Source organism: Leptodactylus fuscus, chromosome 1 (genome assembly GCF_031893055.1).
Source record: "Leptodactylus fuscus isolate aLepFus1 chromosome 1, aLepFus1.hap2, whole genome shotgun sequence".
NCBI classification, from domain to species: Eukaryota; Metazoa; Chordata; class Amphibia; order Anura; family Leptodactylidae; genus Leptodactylus; species Leptodactylus fuscus.
Window position 1 is genome coordinate 268891219 of NC_134265.1, and position 25133 is coordinate 268916351.

Here is a 25133-nt window from a genome sequence, read left to right on the forward strand (position 1 = left end):
GGCCAGGTTAATGTTGGCTGCTCTCGCTGCAATAATTGCAGTTATACCAGGAAATTGGCCTCATATAGCAGCATGTAGTCTCAAAATTACCCCTATGTCCAATAATAATCCTCTCGACATTTAATGATAATTGTCATCATGAATAGTGAATAATGCAGTCTAAGAAAACCATTGGCAGCCCTTAGGCTACAGCTGAGCTAGCAGTGATCTGGCAAAATGAACTAAAATGCTGGCCACCCATATTATGGGCCAGACTGGACAGATATCCTATTGTTCAAATTTTAGCATCGGCTTGGCTACATAATAAAGGTCTGGTGAACATGGTATGAGTTTAGAGCTGAAAAAAGAGTTCAAAGGTGTTGTCAAGGCAGTTACACTTACCTTATAGGTCAGGTGATCCTCTGGTCGCTCTGCCCCCTAGCTCCTCTTCTGATATCACAATAGGCACATAGGCAATTTTACTTTAGTCAGCCAGCCCCATCACACAGGTGAAATCAGGAGGTAAGGGAGGGTACCAAGTGACCCGAATGTTGGCGGCAGTGGTCAATAACATGGCTCAGGCTCTGAACCACTGTGGAGGAGGGCAGGTAAATATAACTCCCTGGACAACACCTTTAAGTATCAAACAGGAACATGTCCAAAGGAACAGCCTTATTTCCATACAAAATATGGGGAAATATTTCAAGATCCATAGAAAGAGGTCAGCGGGGAACAAACAAAAGCCCTAATGTCTTAGGTGGCAAAGCCTCCTACTCCAATGGGTAGTCCATTCTATGTAAGCCACTAGCTGTAAATACATGATAAGATGTCTGTAGCATCTGCTAAATAAGAGATGATAAATACTAATACGGAGACAGCTGATATGTGTAACGTGTTGGAAAATGTCTATACTCACTGACTATTAAAGCACCTTGAGACATTGTCTAATATGGGAGGATTAGAGTATAAAGACAGGCTAGCAAACATGGTGCTGTTTAGCTTGGAAAAAAGATGGCTCGGGGGTCAATGTACAAATATATGTACAATTATGTGAATGGACAGTCCAAAGATCTTTCCAATGAATTAATATTTATTAATTACCAGACAGTATTTACTATAAAATATGTTTATGTTATATTCAATTGTCTATAAAACCACGTTCACATTCTCATGATCTTAAATTCATCTCAGAGGACTGTACAACAAGCTTTGCTCAGCTTCCCCACTTATTTAATACACATTTCACTTCTCTCATTTTTCTGTCTAGGTGTCCAAGATTAGAAGGAGCCTGCTCTACGACTTCTTGCCAAAATGGAGCAACCTGCGTTGATAATTGGTCCTGGCAGCAATGTAACTGTAAAGATGGCTTTACAGGAAAGCACTGTGAAAAGTGTACGTTAAGTTTTACACCACTCTATAATATCCTGACTTCACTAGAAAAATAGCCTAAGTGCTCACAATATAAAGTAATGCATTTTATATGGTGGTTTTATGCTGTTCCAGTCCTAAGTGTTATCATATACACTACAGGTGTTTCTATGGGTTTTCCAGATTTGAAACTGAGATTTTACACATCAGAGAGGTTCATTTAATGAATGATGTTTTACGGTTCATTTACTAACTGACAGGAATAAAAATACACACCTACAACCAGACATCCATTAGAAAGATTGAGTTACCAGGTTATACATCGACTCGGCTGATCCACTAGAGCAATATTTACTCTTAGCAGTTCTATATTCTGGCAGATAGATGGTAATCTTAAAAAGTCCCCCTCTAAGGCTAGGTCCACATCTGTATTGGAGTTTCCATAGGAAACTCTACTTAAAATTGGGGGAGAAAAAAGTCATGCAATGAGGACAAGATCTCCATCGTTCGACACCCAAACGCTAATGAGAACCTAGTGTAAGATATCCATTTTCTGTAATACGGCATATGGATAGAGGAAACCATAAGGCTAAGTTCACATCCGTTGGAGACTGGAGAAACTGTATGTAGGCCTTTGCTCTACTCCAATTTCAGTATTTAAATAGTAGAAACCCGACGGAATCTGACAGAGACCTGTGCACAGATGTGAACCTACCCTAAGAAGGGATAATGGTAGAATAGTATTTTTACTGCTACATTACATCTCTTGGGTCAAAGGTTCACACCATATTGTCAAGTTTTAGTTTCTGCTTAAATTTAAGCTTCTTTACTTAAAGATGAAGTCTACCAAAAACACATCTCTCTATTTATATGGATCCCATGGTTTTAATGATGGAGGGCCCAGCTCTGATTTTCAGATACAGCATATGATGCAGTATTGTCCCATGTTTTACAACGGGAAAACCTGAAAAAAAAAAGTTCCCCTTTGAGGCCTGTTTTTTGCTGACTGTTGGAAGTACCAATAAGCAGCTTTCTAGAGAGCTCAGAGTTGTTAGGGGATACTGCTTAAATAAAGGGTATGAAAGTCTATATAGTATAGTGATAATATAGCATTCATGTCTGAATTTAAGGGGAGGTCAGAAAGTCCATTGATCTGATATGACATTTATCTATCGCATTCCAGCTTTTCTTGTCTCATATTCACCGTTTACATATAAACCAGTAGTAACATATAGATTTTCTGTGTGTTCTACTGTTTTCTCGTTACTAAGAATCCAAAAGTTCCATCTCATTTCATTTAATTAATTTTCTAGATATAAGCCCAGACACTGCCTTATCACTTGAAGGTAAAGGTTTCCTCGAATATACCATAAGCCAGACCAAGAAACGCGAGTATCTTTTAAGACATCGTATTGTGGATTCAGAGACTATCTACGTAAATCATTTGGAGATAAAATTCAGGACAAGAAGTGACAATGGGATTTTACTTCAGGTTCATGAAAGCAGCAATTACACGATGGTAAAGGTATGTATTTTGGTGAACACATACTTTAGTAATGTTACTTTTATATTCACTTTTACTGTTGTTGTTTTTTTTTTCTTTGAGTACACGTATATATACCATTATATTCTTATGTTGCAAATTTCTCACCGTAGCCTCCTTTCCATGCAGTTATTTACAGATTCAGGTGATATATGAATAGTATATATCAAATTTGGTGTCTAGGACTCAATTTGTCGTAGGCATGAGTTTTTTTTTTTATAACTCAAATTTTTATTGAAAATTTTTTTAAACAATAAGAAAAGAAAAAACAATTACAAGTTACAAGGCGAACACCCGCCCTGCGAACAGAAAAAGCACACAGTGCAACACAAAATACAATCAGAAGAATAAAATAAAATAAAAAAAAAATTAAAGACAAAGAAAGCAACATAGAAAAAAAAAGAAAAAGGAAAAAAGGGGGGGGGAGGGAGGGGTTAGTGGGACAGATGAGTGGGGGAGAGGACTAAATGTGGGGGGTGAAAGGGTAGGTAGGGGTGAGTGTGAGCAGTCAGGAAACCAGTGAGAGCGCTCGCCAGGTCATCCATACCACAGCCAGTTGGGAAGGGCTCGGGAGCAACCACTGGTCAAATACCTGAGACGAACAACAAGAGTATCAATCAGAGGAGGGGTCAGAGCCCAGGAGCGTCCGGTACTCTGCAGACTGTTGAAACCTGAACCAGTAGAACCAGGTTTTGATGTACGCCTCAGTCGTGCCATGCAGGAAAGACATGAGATTTTCCATGCGCATTATCTTGTTGACCTTCGAAATCCAGAGGGAGAGAGGAGGAGGATCCACTCGTTTCCAAAAAAGGGGGATACAAGCCCGGGCAGCGAGGATCAGGAATCTAAGTAGGGAACGCTTAAAGACCTTTACAGAAGACTCACAATGATTAAGGAGGAACAGGGCAGGGCCCAAATGGTGAGAAGTTTCAGTAAGCTGGAGGGTTATCCGCTTGACCCCCTCCCAGAAGGACGAAAGGGCAGGACAGGACCAAAAAATGTGTAGCAGCGTGCCTTCCTCGTCGCCACAGCGCCAACATAATGGGGAGACCTGAGGAAACATAGCATGGAGTCTCGTAGGAACCCTATACCATCGGGACAAGATTTTGTAGCTGGCCTCCTGGTGGCGAGAGCTGATGGAAGCAGTATGAGAAAGGCGAAAAATGCGCCTACGCTGCTCCTGAGAGAGGGAAAGGGATAAGTCAGATTCCCATTTCAACAAGAACGGCGGAACAAAGTCCTCCGGAGGTTCAACCAGGATCCGGTAAGTGAGCGAGAGGGAGTGGCGAAGGGGGCCAGCACCAACAAAAATCTTCTCCAAGGGGGTAGGTTCGACGCGGAACTCTGCAGGAGCAGGGAGAGAATGTAAAAAGTGACGAAGTTGCATCCCCCGCCAAGCATCCAAAGGGGGCAGCTCAGGAGGGGCCTGGGAATTCAGAAGTGTAGTCCATCCCCCAGCGTCCTGGAAGTGACAGGCACGGAAAATCCCATGACGGCGCCAATTACGAAAAACTCGGTCAAACATTCCAGGTGGAAAGGCAGGATTGCCCAGCACTGGGAAAAGAGCGGAATCCTTAGGGAGGAGAGTGGAGCGAACAAGGCCCCTGGAGCAAATCCGAAGCGTGGGACCAAGGGTAGGGTGAGAAAAGAGAGATGACAATGAGGAGGAGTCCAGCCATGGGGCAACCTGCAAAGGGATCGGAGAGAATGCCTGTTCGATGTAGACCCAAGGTTTAGAAACAGCATGCCTACACCAGTCCACGACACGAGTCAGGTGGGTAGCCAAGTAATAGGACTTCAGGTCCGGAAGCGATAAACCACCGCAACTCTTGGGACGAAAGAGAAAAGCCTTGCTCACTCGGGTGGGTCTGCCCGACCAGATGAACTTCAATTGGACGGAAGTGAGGGATCTAAGAAAAGACAGAGGGATGTGAATGGGAAGCGCCTGCATCAAGTAGAGAAGACGAGGGAGAATGTTCATTTTAAAAATCGCGCATCTCCCGAACCAAGTAAAGGCTCCAGTGGACCATCGAGTACAATCAGCCCTGATAGACGCCAGAAGTGGGGGGAAGTTGCAACGAAAGAGATCTTTCGGGTCCGGAGTAAGATAAACCCCCAAATATTTGAGAGAAGTGGGGGCCCAATGAAAAGGGAAAGATTGACTCAAGGAGGTGGCCGCCGAGGAGGAAAGGGTCACATTAAGGGCTTCCGACTTCGAAAAGTTGATTTTAAAATTCGAAAGGGTCGAGTAAACCTGAAAGGCAGACATCAGAGCTGGAAGAGAAACATGAGGGGAGGAGAGAAAAAATAGCAAGTCGTCTGCATAAGCCGCCACTTTGTATAAACAGGAAGAATGAGCAGCGCCTGAGATGTTCGGGTCGGCTCGAACCTGGCGGAGGAAGGGTTCAAGAGTCAGGACGAAAATGAGAGGCGAGAGGGGGCATCCTTGCCTAGTGCCATTTCGGATAGGGAAGGACTGGGACAATAAACCGTTCACTCTAACCATCGCTGTAGGGAGAGAGTATAGAGCCATGATCCAACTCATCATGCGATTTCCAAGACCAATATGTAACAGGGTCTCTTCCATGAACCGCCAGTTGACCCTGTCGAAGGCTTTCTCAGCGTCAGTTGAAAGAAGCATGAGAGGAGAGCCCGATTGTTTAGCCCCATACATGAGGTTGATAGCTTTGGTAGTATTATCTCGAGCCTCACGGCCGGGTAAAAATCCAGCTTGATCCGCGTGAACAATATTTCCTAACAAGGGCGATAAACGCGTCGCAAGGATCTTGGCTAAAATTTTTAGGTCAACATTGATTAGCGAAATGGGGCGGTAGTTAGAGCACAGAAGAGGGTCCTTTCCGGGTTTGGGGATAACCGCTATGTGAGCACACAGGGAGTCACGACAAAGGGCCGAGCCATCGGTGAGAGAATTGAAAACTTTCAACAGTCTGGGGCGGAGTTCAGGGCCAAGTTTCTTATAGTATACCAAGGTAAGGCCGTCTGGGCCTGGGGCCTTACCCGTTGCCATACTGGAGATAGCTAAAGAAATTTCCTCTTCAACAATAGGAGATTCCAAGGCCGTCAATTCCTCTAGAGACAACGACGGGAGACCAGAGGAGGAGAGATAAGAACGAATGCGATCTCGGAACTCTGCTTCAGGGAGAGGAGAAGGGCCAGAGTTTACAGAATACAAAGAGGCATAGTAGTCCCGAAAGGCAGCTGCAATATCAAGGGGCATGTGTAATCGAGTACCCTGGGCGGAATTGATGCATGGAATGTAGGTGGAGGACTGCTGAACCCGAAGGGCCCTAGCTAGTGAACGCCCGCTCTTATTTCCAAACTCATAAAAATGACGTCTGCATTTAGCTAGAGTACCCTTCACCCTATCAGTGACGAGCGTACGCAATTCCTCTCGGGCGCTGGCAAGCTGGGAATAAACATCAGGAGTGATTTGGCGTTTATGAAGAAGTTCCAATGAGCGGATCCACTGCAGCAGAGATTCAATACAAGCCCGGCGTTCCTTGTTTAAACGGGAACCATGTTGCAACAGGATACCCCGGATAAAACATTTGTGAGCCTCCCACACCATTGGAGGAGCAATCCCCGACAATTCCTCCCTCTCAAAGTATTCCCCCAAACGGGTCTTAATGTCATCCAGGATGGTTACGTCATCAAGAAGTGATGCGTTAAGTTTCCACTGACGCTGGAAGGGAATAGGAGAGGACAAGGAAACAGACAAAGTAACCAAAGCATGGTCGGAGAAAGTAATGTTATCGACTTCCGCAGCCAACAAAGAGTGGAGATGTTGGTGACGGATAAAGAGGTAGTCGATACGAGAGTATCGGTGATGGACCGGAGAGTAATAGGAGTAATCCCTATCCAATGGGTGGAGTAACCTCCAGGAGTCCACAAGCTGGTGGGAATGAAGGTCCCTCTTAATCCTCCTGATGAGCGAGTAAGGGTGAGAAGAGACGCCAGCAGAAGAGTCCAATGAAGGGTCTAGGACCAGATTAAGATCACCCCCCGCCACCAGGAAGCCCTCCACAAAGCCGTCCAACAGCCCTAAGTAAGAACTAAGGGCACGACCCTGTCCCGAGTTAGGCAAATACAAAGAGGCAAAAGTAAAAAGCTGAGAGGAGATACGACCCTTGACCATAACAAGTCTCCCCTCAGAATCAGTGCGAGTCTCCAAATGTTCCCAAGGCAGGGAGCGAGAAATCAAGATACTAGTCCCTCTGGATTTCGGGTCAGGAGAAGAGCTATGATATGCATGAGGAAACCAAGCATTAGTCAACTTGTATGGCTTGGTAGAGCAATGGTGAGTTTCCTGCAAAAACACAACATGAAGGCGCTTACCTTTGAGCAGATTGAAGAGTACGGAGCGCTTCTCTGGACTATGAAGGCCTCTCACATTGAGGGAGCCCACGGCGATGGAGGAAAGGCGATCAAGCGGAGGCATGGAGGGAGACGGGCTTTCCCAGCTCACACCCTAGGAGCAGAGAGAGAAAAAAAAAAAAAAAAAAAGGGGGGGGGGGAGGAAGGGGAGAGGGCGAAGAATTGAAGAGGGTAAAGGGGAGGGAAAGAAAAGAAAAAAAAAAAAAGAAAAAAAAAAAAGAGAGAAAAGTAACAGAGTAGAGGAAGGAGAGCAGTAAAGAATGAGGGGGGGGGGGGGGGGAGAAAGGAAAGGGAAAAAGAACCAAGAGTAGAACAAATCTAACTACCCCTAGACAAATGGGCCAGGGGCACAACAACAGACAGGAAGGAGTGAGGGAGTAAGAAAAGATGGGGGGAGAAGTGGGCCCGCAAGCACCACGAGTGTACCTGGTAAGGAAGACCCTATGCCCCCACCCCCAACAAAGTGTAAAGGGATAGGAAGCTCAGGGCTACAAACTGACTCTAAGGTCCAAATAACAACATTGTATAAAAACACAGCAATACCAACAACAAGGGCCATCTATAAAGCCCAGCAGGAACAGGATCAAGAGGAACATAGTAGTCACAAAACAAAATAAACATAGTGAAAATGTCCACCAACCGCGAAACAAGTCCAAGACCACTCAACATAAAAGGACATTAACACTGTCCTGTGGGCAGATCAAAGACCGGCGGCATGAGGGCTCATGCTTCAATGGGGAGCTGAGCTGAGAGATCTGGTTGGCGGAGCGGAGACCCAGGCGGATCCGGTATTGGAAGACGTCGTGGAGATGAGTTTCGCCGAGGTCTCTCTCTGGAAGCAGCCGAAGAAGAACGCCTGGAACCGCGGCCGCGCCTGGGTATAGAAGGGCGGGAGGAATCCAGAGCAAGCCAGTTCGGGACTGAGACAGGGCGCACATCCAGGGAGGCAAACAAATCAGGCAAGTCCGCCGGGGAACGGACAACAATCGAAGACGAGCCAACACGAACAATCAAATGGAAGGGATGACCCCACCTATAGGAACCTCCACAGTCCTTAATCAGAGTCAACACCGGCTGAAGGGCACGGCGCATAGCCAATGTGCGGGATGAGACGTCTGGGTAGAGCTTGACAGAGGCATTCTCAAAAGGCACCGATCCCATATCCCAGGCACACCTCAGGATGTGTTCCTTGTCCGTGAAGTAATGTAGTCTACACAGAACGTCTCTAGGATTAGCAGGGTCAAGCGGGCCAGAACGTTGGACTCTATGCACACGGTCCATCATGAAGGTAGCATCCAGCGGGCGTTGAGTCGCCATATTGAAAATGGTATTAATACGGCTGATCAGATCATCCTGAGGGCCTTTTTCTGGCACTCCTCGTAATCGAATATTATTTCTGCGACCCCGGTTCTCCTGGTCATCCAGGAGCAAGGCAATTTGTTGAAGGCGGGCCTCAGAGTGGGTTTGATTGCTCTCCACTGCAGACAGGCGTTGTTCCAAAGAGGACAGTGTTTGATCAGTAGCGTCAGCCCTAGTAGTAAGTTGAGACACATCAGACTGGATCGCACCGAGGGCCTGTGCCTGGGATTGTTCCATTCGGGAAACTACAGCATCCAGGTCCTGTTTAGTGGGCAGAGCTTGAATAAGGTCCCGAAGTAGCTGAAAGTCCGCAGAGGCAATATGGGCTGCCGAGCAGGGCAGGGAGGCCGAATCCATGGATTGCACGTCATGTCCAGGGAGGGTGGCAGACAGTGAAGGAGGTGGCTGCGATTGGCGAAGCGGAGGAGATGGAGGAGCCATGTCATCAGTGCCAGACCCAGTAGCCGAGGTTCCAGATCGGGACAGGAAGGTAGAGATTGACGGTGAGTGAGTAAGAGAGCGACTCGGCGTGCGGGAAGGAGCAGTAGAGGTGTTAGGACGTCTTCTGGACATATCACAATGAGAAGCGACCATAGAAGGTAAGGAAGGTACACTCGCAGTATCACCAGGCCTTACATGAGGCGGTCACACAGTTCCATAATCAAACCTGGTACCCATGAGGTGCAAAAGGAGCAATGGGAAAAGTGCTAGTTCCGTGGGGATATACTGCAGAACGTGGAACACACAGCAAGTGGAGGAAGGTGAGGAGCCCCCCCTGATGGTGGAGTAGGGGCTCAGCACTCCCTTCACACCACTGCAGTGCACGACAACAAAAAAAAAAAAAAAAAAATTTCCCTGCTAGAAAGGTCTCTGAAGAGGGTAAGAAAGTCCAAAAAAACAGTAGGGAGTACTCACAGAGTTAGCAGAATGTCCCAGCAGAAAGTGTCAGGATGGGAGCCAAAACAGCAGGGGGGGGGTGAGGTGTCTCCACTTCAGGCAATGCAGGGAGGCCAGGCAGCAGGTAGAGCAAGGGGTTCAGAGAGCAGAAGAGTTCCCTTACACACTGCATTAACCCCTTCACCAGTGGAAGTGTTGTCAGTTAGTCCCAAGGGACACTGTCTATGTGTGCCAGATGTAAAGGGAGGGGGAGGGAGGCTCACATCAATAGTGCAGACAGAGCAAGGGTTCTCAGACCTTCAGCTATGGCCCTCTAGTATAGCAAGTTTCAGGCATGAGTTTTTGTCTGATGCATTTCCTTAATTATTTAGTAAAATGGTTAACTGCTTTTGAAATTCCAATATCCAGATGATTCATTGAGATATGAGGAGATAAGGGGGAAGCCCCCAATTCTGTAACCCATTTAGCCGAAGCAGATAGGGACAGTGATTATTTATTGAGTAAAAGAATAGAACCGGTTTTACTCTGTATGCAAAGCACAACTGAATAAGGGTGGTCCCAAATGTAAGAGCCCCATAGTCAGCAGCACCTTGTCAGCTGAGAAGTAGCTGTCTTATCCATAAAACCCTACTGTATAAAAGCTGGTCAATCTGTACCATGTTATAGAGCAGGAGAAGCTAACAAGATTGCTCTGTAGTATAGTATGTGTGAAAAGATTTAGCATAATCTCTCATTTATTCATTGAAATCTCCTCAATGTTGAGAAGTCAAGGAGATGGTCCTATCAGTGACTGACAACCGTCTCCCATGACTACTTATAGTACTGATACCTTTCTTAACGTCTCGCTATAGAAAGATCAGTAATTTTTTCCCTGAGTAAATGACTGGTGATACTGAATCTATTCCCTTAAAACCATACATTAATCTGCTCAGCTCTTCTTGCTCTATGGCAGGCTTCTTATAGAATGGACTGCAATTTCCTTGCGTCACTTTCCCTTTAAAACTATGGACATCAAATATCTGGCTTGTGTTATTGATTATCAAAATATATTAAAGGGAACCTGTCACATTGAAAATGCAGCCCACTCTGTGGGTATCACAATACAGAGGAGAAAGTATTGAACAGATGGGTATTATAACTTATTTTATTCACTTATCTAAATCCCTACATATTCTTCACTTAGAAGTCCAGTGAGTAGTTCTACTCAGTTATTGACATCCTTCTCTGTAAAAAAGGTGCACACTGAACTCCTAAACCAAGAATGAGCCGTAATTTACATCAATACATTTCAAGTTACACGTACACGTTCCTTACAATACTGTTTATCGCTCTACGCTGCTCCTCCTGCTCTATAATATATAATCTCATAGATTGTAAGCCCTCGCGGGCAGGGCCCTCTACCCCACTGTGCCAGACGATCACTGTTAGTATGATATGTACCTGTATATTTTGTGTATTGTATGTAACCCCCAAATGTAAAGCACCATGGAATTAATGGTGCTATATAAATAAATAAATAATAATAATAATAATAATAATATGTTGCATGCAGATCACACTACTTGTATAATGGGACAAGTTTCCTGTAATTTAGTTACAAATTAACAAACATCTTCATTTGTTTTTAAGCCCAAAATATATGAAAGTATTTCTTCCCGATTCTGCAATCGCTCTATTGTTCTGTTTTTTTCTCTTGTCCGTTCCAAAGTACATGGTAATCCTGTATTACCTTTTATCATCTGTAGCAGTCTTTCTGTTGTTCTTCATGAATTCCACAGACTAAGCCATATCTAATTTTACATTTGGATCTTTGTCTCTTCTTAAATTTGTTTAAAGATGGCAAACAAGTTACAGACTTTGAAAGGTGTTTTGAAGCCAGAAAAGTGTCCCTATCTTTCTCCCTTCAGTATGAAAACACAAGTCTGCAGAAGTTACCTCTCCCTGAAGAACCTGATAACTTTAGTCCCTGGCTATGGCTCAGTCAGACATGTCATAATTCTAAATGAGAGCAGCAGTAATGCTGGCAAAACACTTTATTGGACAGATCACTAGCCAAAAGTTCCCAAGACTTCTGGGATGCTTCCCAATATACATATGTGTTCATATCTATAGATATATATAAAAAAAAAAACATAGGTATAAATATATATTATGATTTGAGTAAAAAGGTCTGCTATTCTGAAATATTAAACATTTCCATGTATTACTATTTTGCATGATATTGAGTACATACAGTAGAAAAAGTGTATGTGAAACCCAAAAGCAGATTTTAAGGTTGAATATGTATTTGGAGGTTCGGTCAATCGGTCATAGTAAAATTTAGTTTGACAGTAAACCTAAAAGCCGATGTGGGAGTACTGTGTGATTGGTAGCAGTTTGCTGTCTAGGAGCGACATGGCGAGAAACAATGGAGACCAGCTGGCCCTCAAGTCACAGATGGAGCCGATACATAAAAAAGCCACTAAGTGCCTTCTGTACGACGGTTCCAGTGAACAATGTGTATTCATTTATCTATCTCTTTGCCCTCAGTCCTAAATAATTTACTTGGATAAATGGAAAAATGTCTGATATACCCACAATGCTTTATTGCTCTGGGTCTACCAGATTATACTTTTTATTAGGTGAAGCAGAAAATGATCAATTTAAATGCAATGCATTCTGTTTCTGATTGACTATAGACTATGTAGCTAACAAAGAGCGCTGGAACCACAGACCAATTAACGGCGCCCTCACCTATATAAGATGATTATAAAATGCATGGAATGGTTATGTGCTCTCATAAAACACTACAGCTATTTAGTCACACATGTATATCTCCAACTTGAATATATCTGCATCTCAACATTGCAAAAGAGTTTGTGGCTTGGTGTAAAGACTATTTTTTTTATAATGTCAGGATATAATTTGGTTTTTCCATCATTTCGGTGCCAGTCCTAATTGTCTTGCATAGTCATGGGGAAAATTCAGAATTCTTGAAATCAAGGAGGTAAAGCTGTAGGAAAATAATACATGGATATTCTATGCTTCTCAATAGGTGAAGAATGGCAAATTACACTATACGTCAGATGCAGGAGTTGCAGGAAAAGTAGAGAGAAACATCCCAGAAATATATGTAGCTGATGGAAGGTGGCATACGCTTCTGATGGAGAAGAATGGTTCACTAACTACATTGTCTTTGGACAAAGTCTACAGCCGAGATATTCATCATGTAACACAAGACTTTGGAGGTCTCAATGTTCTCACTCTTCAACTTGGTGGATCTCCGCCTGCACAGATACCTCAAAACAATCAAAATGGTAAAACATCCCAATATTCATAAACTACTATTATTACTACTACCATTAACTAACTCTCTCTCTCTCTCTCTCTCTCTCTCTCTCTCTCTCTCTCTCTCTCTCTATATATATATATATATATATATATATATATATATATATATATATAAAAGTGATATGCATGACCAAAGTATGTTTTTACCATTGTAGTCTACTCTGTAACATGATGACAGTTGAATATGCTTGGTGGAGGTGGTAAACTCCATTTAAAGAGATTATGTGCCCTGGGGGAAGAGATATGGATGCAATTAGGCGGTAAAGAATGTGCCCTCTAACAGTATAGCGCAATGGACACTACTGTCAGGAGAGTAGTTCCCAGTAGACTGTCAGGAATGCCCTTCTGATGGTTAAGAGCTATCGGTGATTGCACTGATATCTCTTCCCCCAGGGCACATAACGGGAAAGTCGACAGTGCACTGAATTTAGCACGCTATCGACTTTCTATCGGTATATAACACCACCTATGCCCAAGGACCTAAAAAGGAGTGTTCCCTATCTCATGATTTCAGCTGCTCCCCTGTCTCCACTCTCCTCCACTTCCTGGTTTTCATCCCAGTCCAGTAGCGTGCCTGTGCTGGTTGTAACCTGCATAGTTATCTCTGAATTTACATACAGAGATAACAGAGGCTCTGATTCAGAAACTTTTTGAGCACTTTCAGGGCTCAGCAACTAAAAGCAATATGCAAAGTGGGGAAAAGTAGAGAATATAAATGGCTTGGAGCAGTAAATGAGTCATCAGTCTGACCAGACAAGGTCTCTAACTCAGGCAACCATCTGTAAATACTGAAGTGACATATTTAGCTGTATCTGCCAAATAGAGCAAGACACATAAAACTTCAGCTTCATCTATAAGTATGAGCTGGGAATACCACTTTAACTTGTTCAAAAGTGCTGAAAATAGAACAATAAGATACTATGCTATGGATAGGGTTTGGGGACACTCGTCCACATCAGGGAAAGTGTGTGCCTACATAGGCAGTACGGAGACTTACAAGTCATTCCTGCTCTGCTAGGGATTATGGGTAAAAAATATGCAAATCTATTCTCCTGGATGGAATTAGGAGAACAGAGTGCACTCTGTACCCCACCCTATAGAGGGCAGCATCCTTAACATCATGAACGACTCAGTTATAAAGTCTTTTAATCATGATGTGGATTTAATTGCCAAATCAGTATTTCTGTCCCAAAAGGAACAGATTCCCATAGCTGGGAATCTGTTCCTTTTGGGACAGAAATACTGATTTGGCAATTAAATCCACATCATGATTAAAAGACTTTATAACTGAGTCGTTCATGATGTTAAGGATGCTGCCCTCTATAGGGTGGTGTACAGAGTGCACTCTGTTCTCCTAATTCCATCTAGAAGAATATTTATGCTATGGATAGATAGATAGATAGATAGATAGATAGATAGATAGATAGATAGATAGATATTAAAGCTGTATAGCTGATGTCCCAGTTGAGCAGCAGTGAACCCTTTTATTACAGTCTGTTCCCCTGTCTACACTATTCCAACAGGGACACTGATGAAGGGTAAAGTGAGCAAACCAGTCCATCAACCGCCACTAAAAAGCTCTCATGGTATAACAAATGAACTACTCTCACATGACCTTGTCAGTACAATTAAAGGAGGCCATTGATGGGTGGTTGTGTTTATGTGTCTGTGAATCAGCAGCCACTTTGGGACTGATGAGCAGTAAAGACAAGATGGCGCTGCTCAATGAGCATATCAGCTCTGAGCTATAACAAATATATATTAATAAGCTTCTTATTCTGCTTTTTCTTACACATTTGCAAAATGCACTGCTTTAAGCTATGCAGCCATTTTAAGTAATATGCTGTTTTATTAAAACTTTTATTACATATTGTAGACTAAATCCATAAAACATAAAATTGCATAAAGCCCAAATTGTACATAGTTGCTAGTATGATATGTTAAAATGTTCCTTTTCCTTTTTTAGGCTTTGATGGCTGCATTGCCTATGTGAAGTATAACCGGGAGAATCTTCCATTCAGTGGAAAACATGATATGGTTCGCATATCTAAATCTGAGTCATCAGTTAAACTAGGATGTAGAGGTCCTAATATATGTGCCAGTAATCCCTGTTGGGGGGATCTAATGTGCATAAATCAGTGGCATGCATACACCTGTGTACCGCCTGGGGATTGTTCCTCAAACCCTTGCCAAAATGGAGGAAGTTGTGAACCTCATTCCCAATCTGGATTTAACTGCATCTGTCCTGAGACACACACTGGAAAACTCTGTGAATCTGTCGTAGCTTGTCTTGGTGTAGTTTGCCCTCAGGGTAATGTTTGTAAGAGTGGATTAAATGGAGGCTATATATGTACTGTAAGCACAAATACTGAGCAGCTATCCCTCCCACTTTGGGCTGTCCCAGCAATTGTTGGAAGCTGTGCTACTATTCTTGCTCTATTGGTCCTTAGCTTGATTTTGTGTAACCAGTGTAGAGGAAGAAAAAATAAAGTGCCAAAAGAGGAGAAGAAACCAAAAGAAAAGAAGAAAAAGGGAAGTGAGAATGTTGCATTTGATGATCCCGACAATATTCCACCATATGGTGATGACATGACTATTCGAAAACAGCCTGAAGGGAACCCTAAACCTGATATTATTGAAAGGGAAAATCCATATCTCATATATGATGAAACAGATATTCAACATGGCTCAGAAATAATACCTAGTGCTCCTTTAGCTATGCCTGATACAGAAATAGAGCACTATGATATTGATAATGCCAGCAGTATTGCTCCCTCCGATGCTGATATTATTCAACACTATAAGCAATTCCGGAGCCATACTCCCAAATTCTCAATTCAGAGACATAGTCCACTTGGCTTTGCACGACAATCTCCACTGCCTTTGGGTGCAAGCAGTTTAACATATCAACCATCATACAGCCAGGGACTTAGAACTGCTACACTTGGCCATTCTGGATGTCCTCCTCCTAATGCTTTGTCCCGTCATAGTCCAGCTCCATTTTCTAAGTCTTCAACATTTTACAGAAGCAGTCCAGCACGAGAACTACACCTTTCATCATTGGAAATGCATAATGATGTCTGCCAGCCTGGTATTTTTAATTATGCAACTCGTCTGGGTAGAAGAAGCAAGAGTCCCCAAACAATGGCAGGCCATAACTCCAGGCCAGGAAGTCGCCTTAAGCAACCTATAGGCCAGATTCCTATGGAAAGTGGACCCCCTGTTGGTCTCTCAATAGAAGAAGTAGAAAGGCTTAATACACCCAGACCAAGAAACCCTAGCATCTGCAGTGCAGACCATGGGAGATCTTCATCAGAGGAGGACTGCCAAAGGCCTCTCTCAAGAATTAGGAATCCAGCTGATGGAATTCCTGCTCCAGAATCATCATCTGACAGTGATTCACATGAGTCTTTCACATGCTCAGAAATGGAGTATGACAGAGACAAGCCAATGGTGTACACATCAAGAATGCCAAAATTAACTCAAGTTAATGAGTCAGATGCAGATGATGAAGACAATTACGGTGCTAGACTAAAGCCTCGGAGATATCCAGGCCGCAGAGGTGAGGGTGGACCTTCAGGAGCTCAATCGCCTACAGCCACTCTACCAGCTGATAGTACTTTACCTATGAAGCTAACCCAGCAAGCTAGCAATTTCAACTGGGACAATCTATTGAACTGGGGTCCAGGTTTTGGGCATTATGTAGATGTTTTCAAAGATCTGGCTTCACTGCCAGAAAAGGCTTCAACAAATGTTAATGAAGAATCAAAGGCAAGTCCATCTAAAACAGGTTCTAAGGAAGGAGAAACAGAACAATATGTCTAGATATGGCATAACTGGATTGTTGAATTGCAAACGCTTATGACAGTCAAACATTATATGTTTGTTTACAACAAAACGTCTCCATTTTAAGAACCGGCCAGTGCAGTCTATAATCTAAGGAGACATTTTATAATAATAAACTTATTGCTGCTGGAAAGGACTGAGATGTATTTAAAGCAATTGTGTTCATTATTCAATTTACCTGCATGTATTACACGTCACAACCTAATTTCCAGCATGCACAAAGCTAAGTAGTCTTCCTACTTTAAACTGGTCCCATTGTGATACTTGTGGATGTTATAATTGATGTTGTTTTTCTCAGTTATGGTAATATTAAAAATGTAGTTCTTCATGTTTTTTGAATCGCTCTGAAGGGATAAGGACAACGAAAGACAGATTTATTCTCTAAGAACTTCTAATGTATGTAGACTATAACCTTACAGACAAATAATGGATAACACAAAATATTGGCAACATGGGTAGTAAAAAAAGGGATTATAGTAGATTGAAGATGGTCACACTATAGATCTTCTTTACATTAATTTCCTAAGAAAAACAAAAACATTTTTTAAAAGTTCCGTCTTTGTAAAATGAAGACATTTCAAAATTGCATCCATTGCTTTCAGATGATTTATTTTTGTAAAGACTTTTTCCAAACAGTCACTAAAAACGGGAAATAAGTTGTTGAAACCTTGATACTAGTTTTTACTGAAATTCTTACATAGAAATTTGTACGTTGACATTTGAACTCCACTTTTGTGATGCTTTGTACTGTGGAACAATTTTTTTTAAGTGCTTTTATCTGATCTGTTTTTGATATTGGTATTTTTCCTATGCTGTATAGTTTTCTTACTTTCAGGGAAAGCAAGAAAATGCTTTTCTGTAAAATCTGTTACTTGTGTAACATACATATTTTTCAAATTTTGATACAATTGTAACATATCAGTATGCTTTTTTTTCCTTCTTGTAAATGTCAATAATAAAATTAAAATATTTATTTAAAATATTGTGTTTGCAAGGTAAGTTACTTTTGTGTCGTGCATTTATTGTCTACTTATCTAGATTTTGTGTGGAATTTAATTAGATTTTCAGTAAAAATACTGAAAGCCTATTTCTAGTTATAAAGTTTAAAGGCTAATATATTAATAGCAGTGGTAGGCACCGTTCCCACGGAGTAACGCGACACTCATTCTGACACGTGTCAGAGTGAGCGCTTCAAAACAGATCCCATTGACTTTAATGGAAGCCGTCTTACGCGCGCTACACATTGAAGTCAATGGGATCTGTTTTGAAGCGCTCACTCTGACATGTGTTTACGTGTCAGAATGAGCGGCACGTTACTCCATGGGAACGGGGCCGTAGCCTGATAGTACAGTAAGTTTCAATGCCAATGCCAGGAGATTTCAATATTTCTAGGTTGTTCTCCATCCAGCCTTAGCACAATAGGAAACCTGCACCCGTTTAGTCTTGTTTTATTGTGATTTTTCTAGAATGCTCATAGGCAAATCTTAAAGGCTACTGAGTCCTCAACACACTAACAAAATATTCACTATAGAAAAAAGCAGAGAAATTGACCTTCAGTTTCATATGTGAAGAGGCCATGGCTAAGGAACTGTGGCTGATGTAGTTATGATGGGGTATCTCTCTTCATGTATCTGTTTACCTAGTAAAAAGCCTAACTCGGGATCCACAAACAGTCAAGCTCATACTGAAAATCTTGTGTACTATTGGTCTAGGAAATTACATAATACACAGATAAGTGTAAGCAGCAGTGAATGACGAAGGTGGACAGCTTCAAGTTTCTACATTTTCCTTGAGAGTATGTCTGCAAAATATAGACTGCCGTTGTGGCAATCTGTAATGTACTATGGACACAAGCTACTTGTTATAGTCTATTTCATAAGAAGGGAATTTAATTTCCTGTTTTCTGTTCAGATGACTTCTGTTTTCAGTTGAAGATATCCCGAGATTGAGTCCATCTTAGAAAGTATTCTTTTATTCTGTAAATGTAATTGTGTAGTTTATTAGTCCAGGTACTGTACCTAGTTTATTACCTTAGATGCTGTGTTATATGGTGTTTTATCAGTATAAGGTTAGACATAGCATAATGCTAGTTTAAAGCACTGATGTCATGAAATTGCCTCTAAAGCAATTCCCAAAAATGCAGAAACTGGCAGATAACAAAGAGCAGTAGGACAAGCTACCTAAATCTCACACTGTCCTGACAGCTAAAGCTTAAGGCTACCCAGGCGTCTTCACCAGAGCCTTCTGTGAGGTCAGATGGTCTTGGCCGGATCTGGAAACAGGTTATCAAACCAGTAGCTAGTGCAGTACAAACTGAAATCAGACAAGGAATCACAGCAAAAACAAACAAGGTCAAATCAGGAGAGCACAGAATATCCAAATCAGAATCGCGTTCAAGATGAGGTCAAGCCGAGAGTTCAGAGTCAAAGCCAAAACAGTAAGCAAGTGGATATCCAGTAAACTAGCCAAAGTCAGTCACCAAGAAAACAGCAAACAGACTTCTATTGAGAACAGGAACCTAGATAAAAAAAATTTTTATAGCAAGCACATAGAAAGTTCTGAACAGACCCTAAGTATCCCTCCCCAGCTGCCGATTGGAGGGACCATCATCTCAGACCTCTGACTGAGTCAGTGAAAGCTTCACATGTCAGCATGGCAACCTTAAAGCAACAGTAGTGAGCATCACTGCATTGAGAGAATACGTACTGAAAATCCTAATAGGTTATCTGAGACTATAATATTAAGGTCCACTTCCTCTTCCAAGGCAGAAACATAATGGCTATGGGCTACAGGGACAAGGAACAGATCAGACTCATTGAAATGAAGGGGCCTGAGCTGCAGTACCAAGCATAGTGACTGTACGATGCATGGTTCTGTGCTTGATAAGTAGTGAAGAAGCCACAAAAGCATCATCATAGTCTCGAATATCCCCTTTAAGACTCTTTAATTCCATATTAGGAAGGAGGAACACTTTCTTTAAAGGAATGATAAACACTCATTTTACTGTTAAAACTGATAAATATATAGAGATCCCTCAGCATCCCAAAAGTGTGGCCATGTTCCCCCTTTAACCTTCTCATAGTTATGTAAGAGGCACAAAAAGATTGTTAAGCGTCACTTGGCTATACGAAGTCCCAAGTCAGTCTCCAGTCAAAGATGGAGAAGACCCCTTTACCGCCTGCAGGATTTCTGTAGCAATGTTTCCATCAGGATTAGTCTATGTTTCTTGTTATCATTTATAGATTTAGTATTGCTTTTGGGCTTCAGACTTTCTGTTACAATTATATTTATGGGGAAACCACTGGCATTTCCATAGATATAATTGACATATTGCAATTTCCAAAACAACGCCGGTTTTGGATATCATAGCGTGTCCGCACCGTTGTTTTTACAGCAAAGTGGGCATAGGATTCAATAGAATCCCATCCACTTTGCACTTACTGTAAAATGTTGCAATTTTTCCATGAGGTTTCTGCCACGGGCAATTCACAGCGTTTCTGATCCATGGAGCCCTGGCCTAAAGGGGTTTCCCTATCTTACTGTTTCAGCAGTTTGCCTGCTATCTCTTCTTCTCACTTCCTGTATTTCTCTCCCCCCCCCCCCAGCTTGCTGAATGGGACACTATGAAGTAATATGAAGCAATTATCTGAACTGATTGTCCTACTGGCAGAACTGCAGATAACAGTGAGAGCAGTGAATGACTTGTCTTATCACACAGGTCCAGTGCTATGTAAACGCTGAGTAAACAAAGAGAGGAATAAGTTCACATGAAAACAAAGCAGCATTTCTAAAGTAATATATTTAGGAAAAGTCTTCAATTTACATAATCTAACAGTATAGATAGGATCCTTGAGATGGGACAACCCCTTTAAGGCTTGTGAGCCCTGTTTTTTGCAACTGCACATGCCATCTTTTTTTACATTGTCATATAAAGGGAACCTGCAAAATCATTTAATCTGCCTTTACCTCCTTACCACAGGTAACATATAGCACAAGGTGCCCTGATTACATTAAACTATGTTTTCCTTTAGTCTGTCACCCCATGTTGTGGAAAGTCAGTGTTTTTGTCTGCTATGGAAACACAGAAGAAATGCTGCATTTTAGGCTAAGGCCCCATGTAGCATCCCGCAGGAAAAACATGCCGTGGTATTAATGCATTGCATTTTTTCCCGCATCGCTTTTCACAGAAAGTCTGACCTTCTGCTTCAATTATACCTATAGGGAGTCAGTCAGCGTTTCCATAGGTATAATTGACATGCTGTGATTTTCAAAACCGCAATGGTTTTCCCATAAGCATAAAAATATTTAAAAATTAATAGTTAACCATATTTCTATTTAGAATTGAATAATAATTTTGCACAGTTTTAAAAAGTTACCTTAGCAATCTGTGTGGTGACAGTCTTGATCAGTTGCTAGTGAATATGACCATGAACGCAGGAATTCTCTTGTGGTCTAAGACTTGTTAGAAACTCAGCCATGAGTTACTTTTTAGTTACTTACATTTTCAAAAATGTTTAACTTTTGATTGTTGAAAAACGTAAATATGGTTATGTTAATGGGGAAATTCCCACATTTGCGAAAACACCGCGACAAAAACTACTGCATTTTACAGTACTTGCAAAGTAGATGGGATTCTGGCTAATCCCATCCACACATTGCAGAAAATATCTGCATCGGACATGCAGCATGTGACATAACTGCGAAAACGCTGTAGGTTTTAATATAGTTGTAATAGAAAAGGACCTCCCATCACTTCCAACAATTTTAGTTCTTATCACCTTGTGGTCCAACAATTCTAACACAGCTTAAATTTTATAATTTTTAGTTTAACAGAGTGTTTCCCTAGTCATCTGATAGGTGATGTCACCCTGATCATTTTGGTGTTTTGTTTCTCCAAATCTGTCCATTCCAAAAATATGAGACCTTTTAGTGTTGATGAAAATTAAGGTATACTAGCCAAGTGGGTGGTAACACTTTATGACATACAGGACATGGAGACACTTCCACCTTGTTCTGGGGTTACACAACTGTAAGAAGTTAACCTTGGTCTTTTTTTGTATTATATAACTTTTAATACAAAGTAGCATCCTATTCAGCACCTTCCTTTATTAGTCAGATCACAGAGCTGCCACAAAAGGCCTCTTTCACATGTGGATGTTTCGCTAGGCAATCTGCATTGCTTCTCTACACTGTGGTGTTGCTGGAGAAAAGTTGTATATGGGGATAAAAATTTGGGCTAACAAAAGGTACTGTCCAAAGTGAAACCTCTTTGAGTTAAAAATAGGGTGTAGAATGGCTGTACATGGAATTTCACCAGAACTGGAAAAGATGTACTAAAAAATATTGGCCTTTAATATATAATATATACACATTGCAATTGCCTTCACATTTGCAAACCATGTCTGTAACCCGTTTCTGCAGATTCTGGAGTCAAACCATCCTGTTAACCTTCTTAATTCCCCAGAACATGTTACTAGAAGTGAAAATGATTATTCCATTGTCAGTTATGAGTTTCCTCCATCTGTCATAATAGATTATATGTGCTTCATGGAATTTTTGTCTTTTCTACTTCCTTACAAGTACCTGGCTGGCTCTGAAGTGGGGCTTACAAAATGTACCTGAAAGCACGAAGCTTGCCAACCCACACATTATCCACTAACGTATGGGCTTGGTGTTTATTACTTAACATAGCTATAGCAGAGCAGTCTGGTAATGTGTTGGAAAATAACATAAAAATGATGTTTAGCGGATGGCTTAACATTCCTTGGTTATTACTGGTACTAAGAGATCCTTGGCTTTTTATTTTCTCAGTAGATGTATGATTTGATTTTACATCATTTTTCATGTTTTGATGACAACGATATATTAGGATTTATCAATTCTTAATTCATTACTTTATATAAAAATTAGGGAATCGATTATTTAATATACGTGCATTGAAAGCACTGCGCACATACGGTGCGTACTCCAGCCCTGTAACTTCTGTCTCTGTATAACACATACTTGTGCCCATATCATGAAACTTTTTGTACTAAACATGATAGCTTTGCCCAACCGCACACAAAGAAATGTACAGTGTATTGTAATTGTGTTCAGTTGGTGCTTTTCCAGCGATAAAGGAAAGCATGCATCAATGAAAGAACAATGCCTGCCACACAGATACTGACCCCCTGTATTTATATGCCTATATGTACTGTGTAAAGGGAGGAAGATATATATAAAGATTAGAGATGAGCGAACACTGTTCGGATCAGCCGTTCCGAACAGCACGCTCACATAGAAATTAATGGAAGCACCTGGCACGTACACTTTGCTGGTGGTCGGTCGCTGTGCCAGGTGCTTCCATTCATTTCTATGGGAGCGTGCTGTTCGGAACGGCTCATCCGAACAATGTTCGCTCATCTCTAATAAAGATACACAAACGATAGTAGTAGTAGTGGTTGTGCTGCAGTCTAAAAGTCCTGAATTGGGAATCAAGGACAGTTTTCCCATTTTTGAATGGATGTAAGGGTCTTCTCTTTTCTTATTAACAATCTTTTGGACTGGTGAAGCAGTTAGTAAATGCTATCAATCAGTGACTGTAAATATGATCATATACAAATCCAAAGATCATCAGTGATAACACAAGAGCAAATATTTTCTGTGTACAAGAGAAGATATATGAAATAGTGAGAAGACTGATGATAACTTCTAATGCACCGGTTTGCCTTATCACGGTAAGGGCTCGTTCACATCTGCGCCCGGTCTCCGTTCTGCAGGTTTCCGTTTCCTGCACAAAACAGAGGCAGTAGACGGAAACCTGCAGGACTCTTTCATACCCATTCATTCGAATGGGTTTGAAAGATGTCCGGCCGTGAGCACCGGTGTGCATTTTATGCTCTCCGCCGCGAAACCGTTTTTTTTAAATCGGACACAGAGTCGGACATGCAGTACTCTGGGTCCGATTTTTTTAAAAAATGGTTTCGCGGCAGAGAGCATAAAACGCTCACCGGCGCTCACGGCTGGATCCGGTCTGACGGAAAGCTGAGAACGGACTCCGGGCGCTAGTGTGAACCTAGCGTAAAGCACTGTATCAATTCCTCATGGTTTTCTAGATCTCTGGTTGCTGCCATTCATTCTGCTTACTGCCAGTGGATAAAAATCAGTAATGGTCATGTGATGGATACACAGATACAAAACTCATTACCAGGCAGATGTCTGATTATTGTGCTGTGACTATAATAAGTAGAGATGAGCGAACACTAAAATGTTCAAGGTTCGAAATTCGATTCGAACAGCCGCTCAATGTTCGTGTGTTCGAACGGGTTTCGAACCCCATTATAGTCTATGGGGAACATATACTCGTTAAGGTGGAAACCCAAATCCGTGTCTGGAGGGTCACCAAGTCCACTATGACACCACAGGAAATGATGCCAACACCTCTGGAATGACACTGGGACAGCAGGGGAAGCATGTCTGGGGGCATCTAACACACCAAAGACCCTCTATTACCCCAACATCACAGCCTAACAACTACACACTTTACACACTCAATACCACCTCTCTGACAGTAGGAAAACACCTTGAAACATGTGTATTTGGCACTTGCAGTGAGGAGAGCTTGTCACCAGCAGTGAATTTGGCCCTTGTAGTAAGTTGAGGTTGGCACCAACATTTGTTTTGAAAATCAGGGTGGATTGAGCCTCTAACCAGCAGAGTTGGGGCAAATTCATGGTGGAGGGAGCCTCTAAAAACCCCAATTTGGACCAATTCATGGTGGAGGGAGCCTCTAAAACCCCAGTTTGGACAAATTCATGATGGAGGGAGCCTCTAAACAGCCCAGTTTGGGCAAATTCATGGTGGAGGGAGCCTCTAACCAGCCCAGTTTGGACCAATTAATGGTGGAGGGAGCCTCTAAACAGCCAAGTTTTGGGAAATTCATGGTGGAGGGAGCCTCTAAAAAACCCAGTTTGGACCAATTCATGGTGGAGGGAGCCTCTAAACAGCTCAGTTTGGGCAAATTCATGGTGGAGGGAGCCTCTAAAAACCCCAGTTTGGACCAATTCATGGTGGAGGGAGCCTCTAAAAAACCCAGTTTGGACCAATTCATGGTGGAGGGAGCCTCTAAACAGCCCAGTTTGGGCAAAATCATGGTGGAGGGAGCCTCTTAAAACCCCAATTTGGACCAATTCATGGTGGAGGGAGCCTCTAAACAGCCCAGTTTGGGCAAATTCATGGTGGAGGGAGCCTCTAAAAACCCCAGTTTGGACCAATTCATGGTGGAGGGAGCCTCTAAAAAACCCAGTTTGGACCAATTCATGGTGGAGGGAGCCTCTAACCAGCCCAGTTTGGACCAATTCATGGTGGAGGGAGCCTCTAACCAGCCCAGTTTGGGCAAATTCATGGTGGAGGGAGCCTCTAAACAGCCCAGTTTGGG

At 42.2% G+C, this 25133-nt stretch overlaps 1 protein-coding gene across 1 annotated transcript in view; it reads left to right on the forward strand.

Moving 5' to 3' along the window:
- The window catches only part of FAT4 (FAT atypical cadherin 4), a 200842-nt gene extending 183233 nt beyond the window's left edge, over window positions 1-17609 (forward strand). The window contains exons 14-17 of the mRNA XM_075287307.1: window positions 1247-1371; window positions 2661-2872; window positions 12576-12837; window positions 14838-17609. Coding sequence (XP_075143408.1) covers window positions 1247-1371; window positions 2661-2872; window positions 12576-12837; window positions 14838-16696 — 2458 coding nt within the window. The 3' untranslated portion in view covers window positions 16697-17609. The remainder of the gene's footprint in view (window positions 1-1246; window positions 1372-2660; window positions 2873-12575; window positions 12838-14837) is intronic.
- The last annotated feature ends 7524 nt before the right edge of the window (window positions 17610-25133 follow it).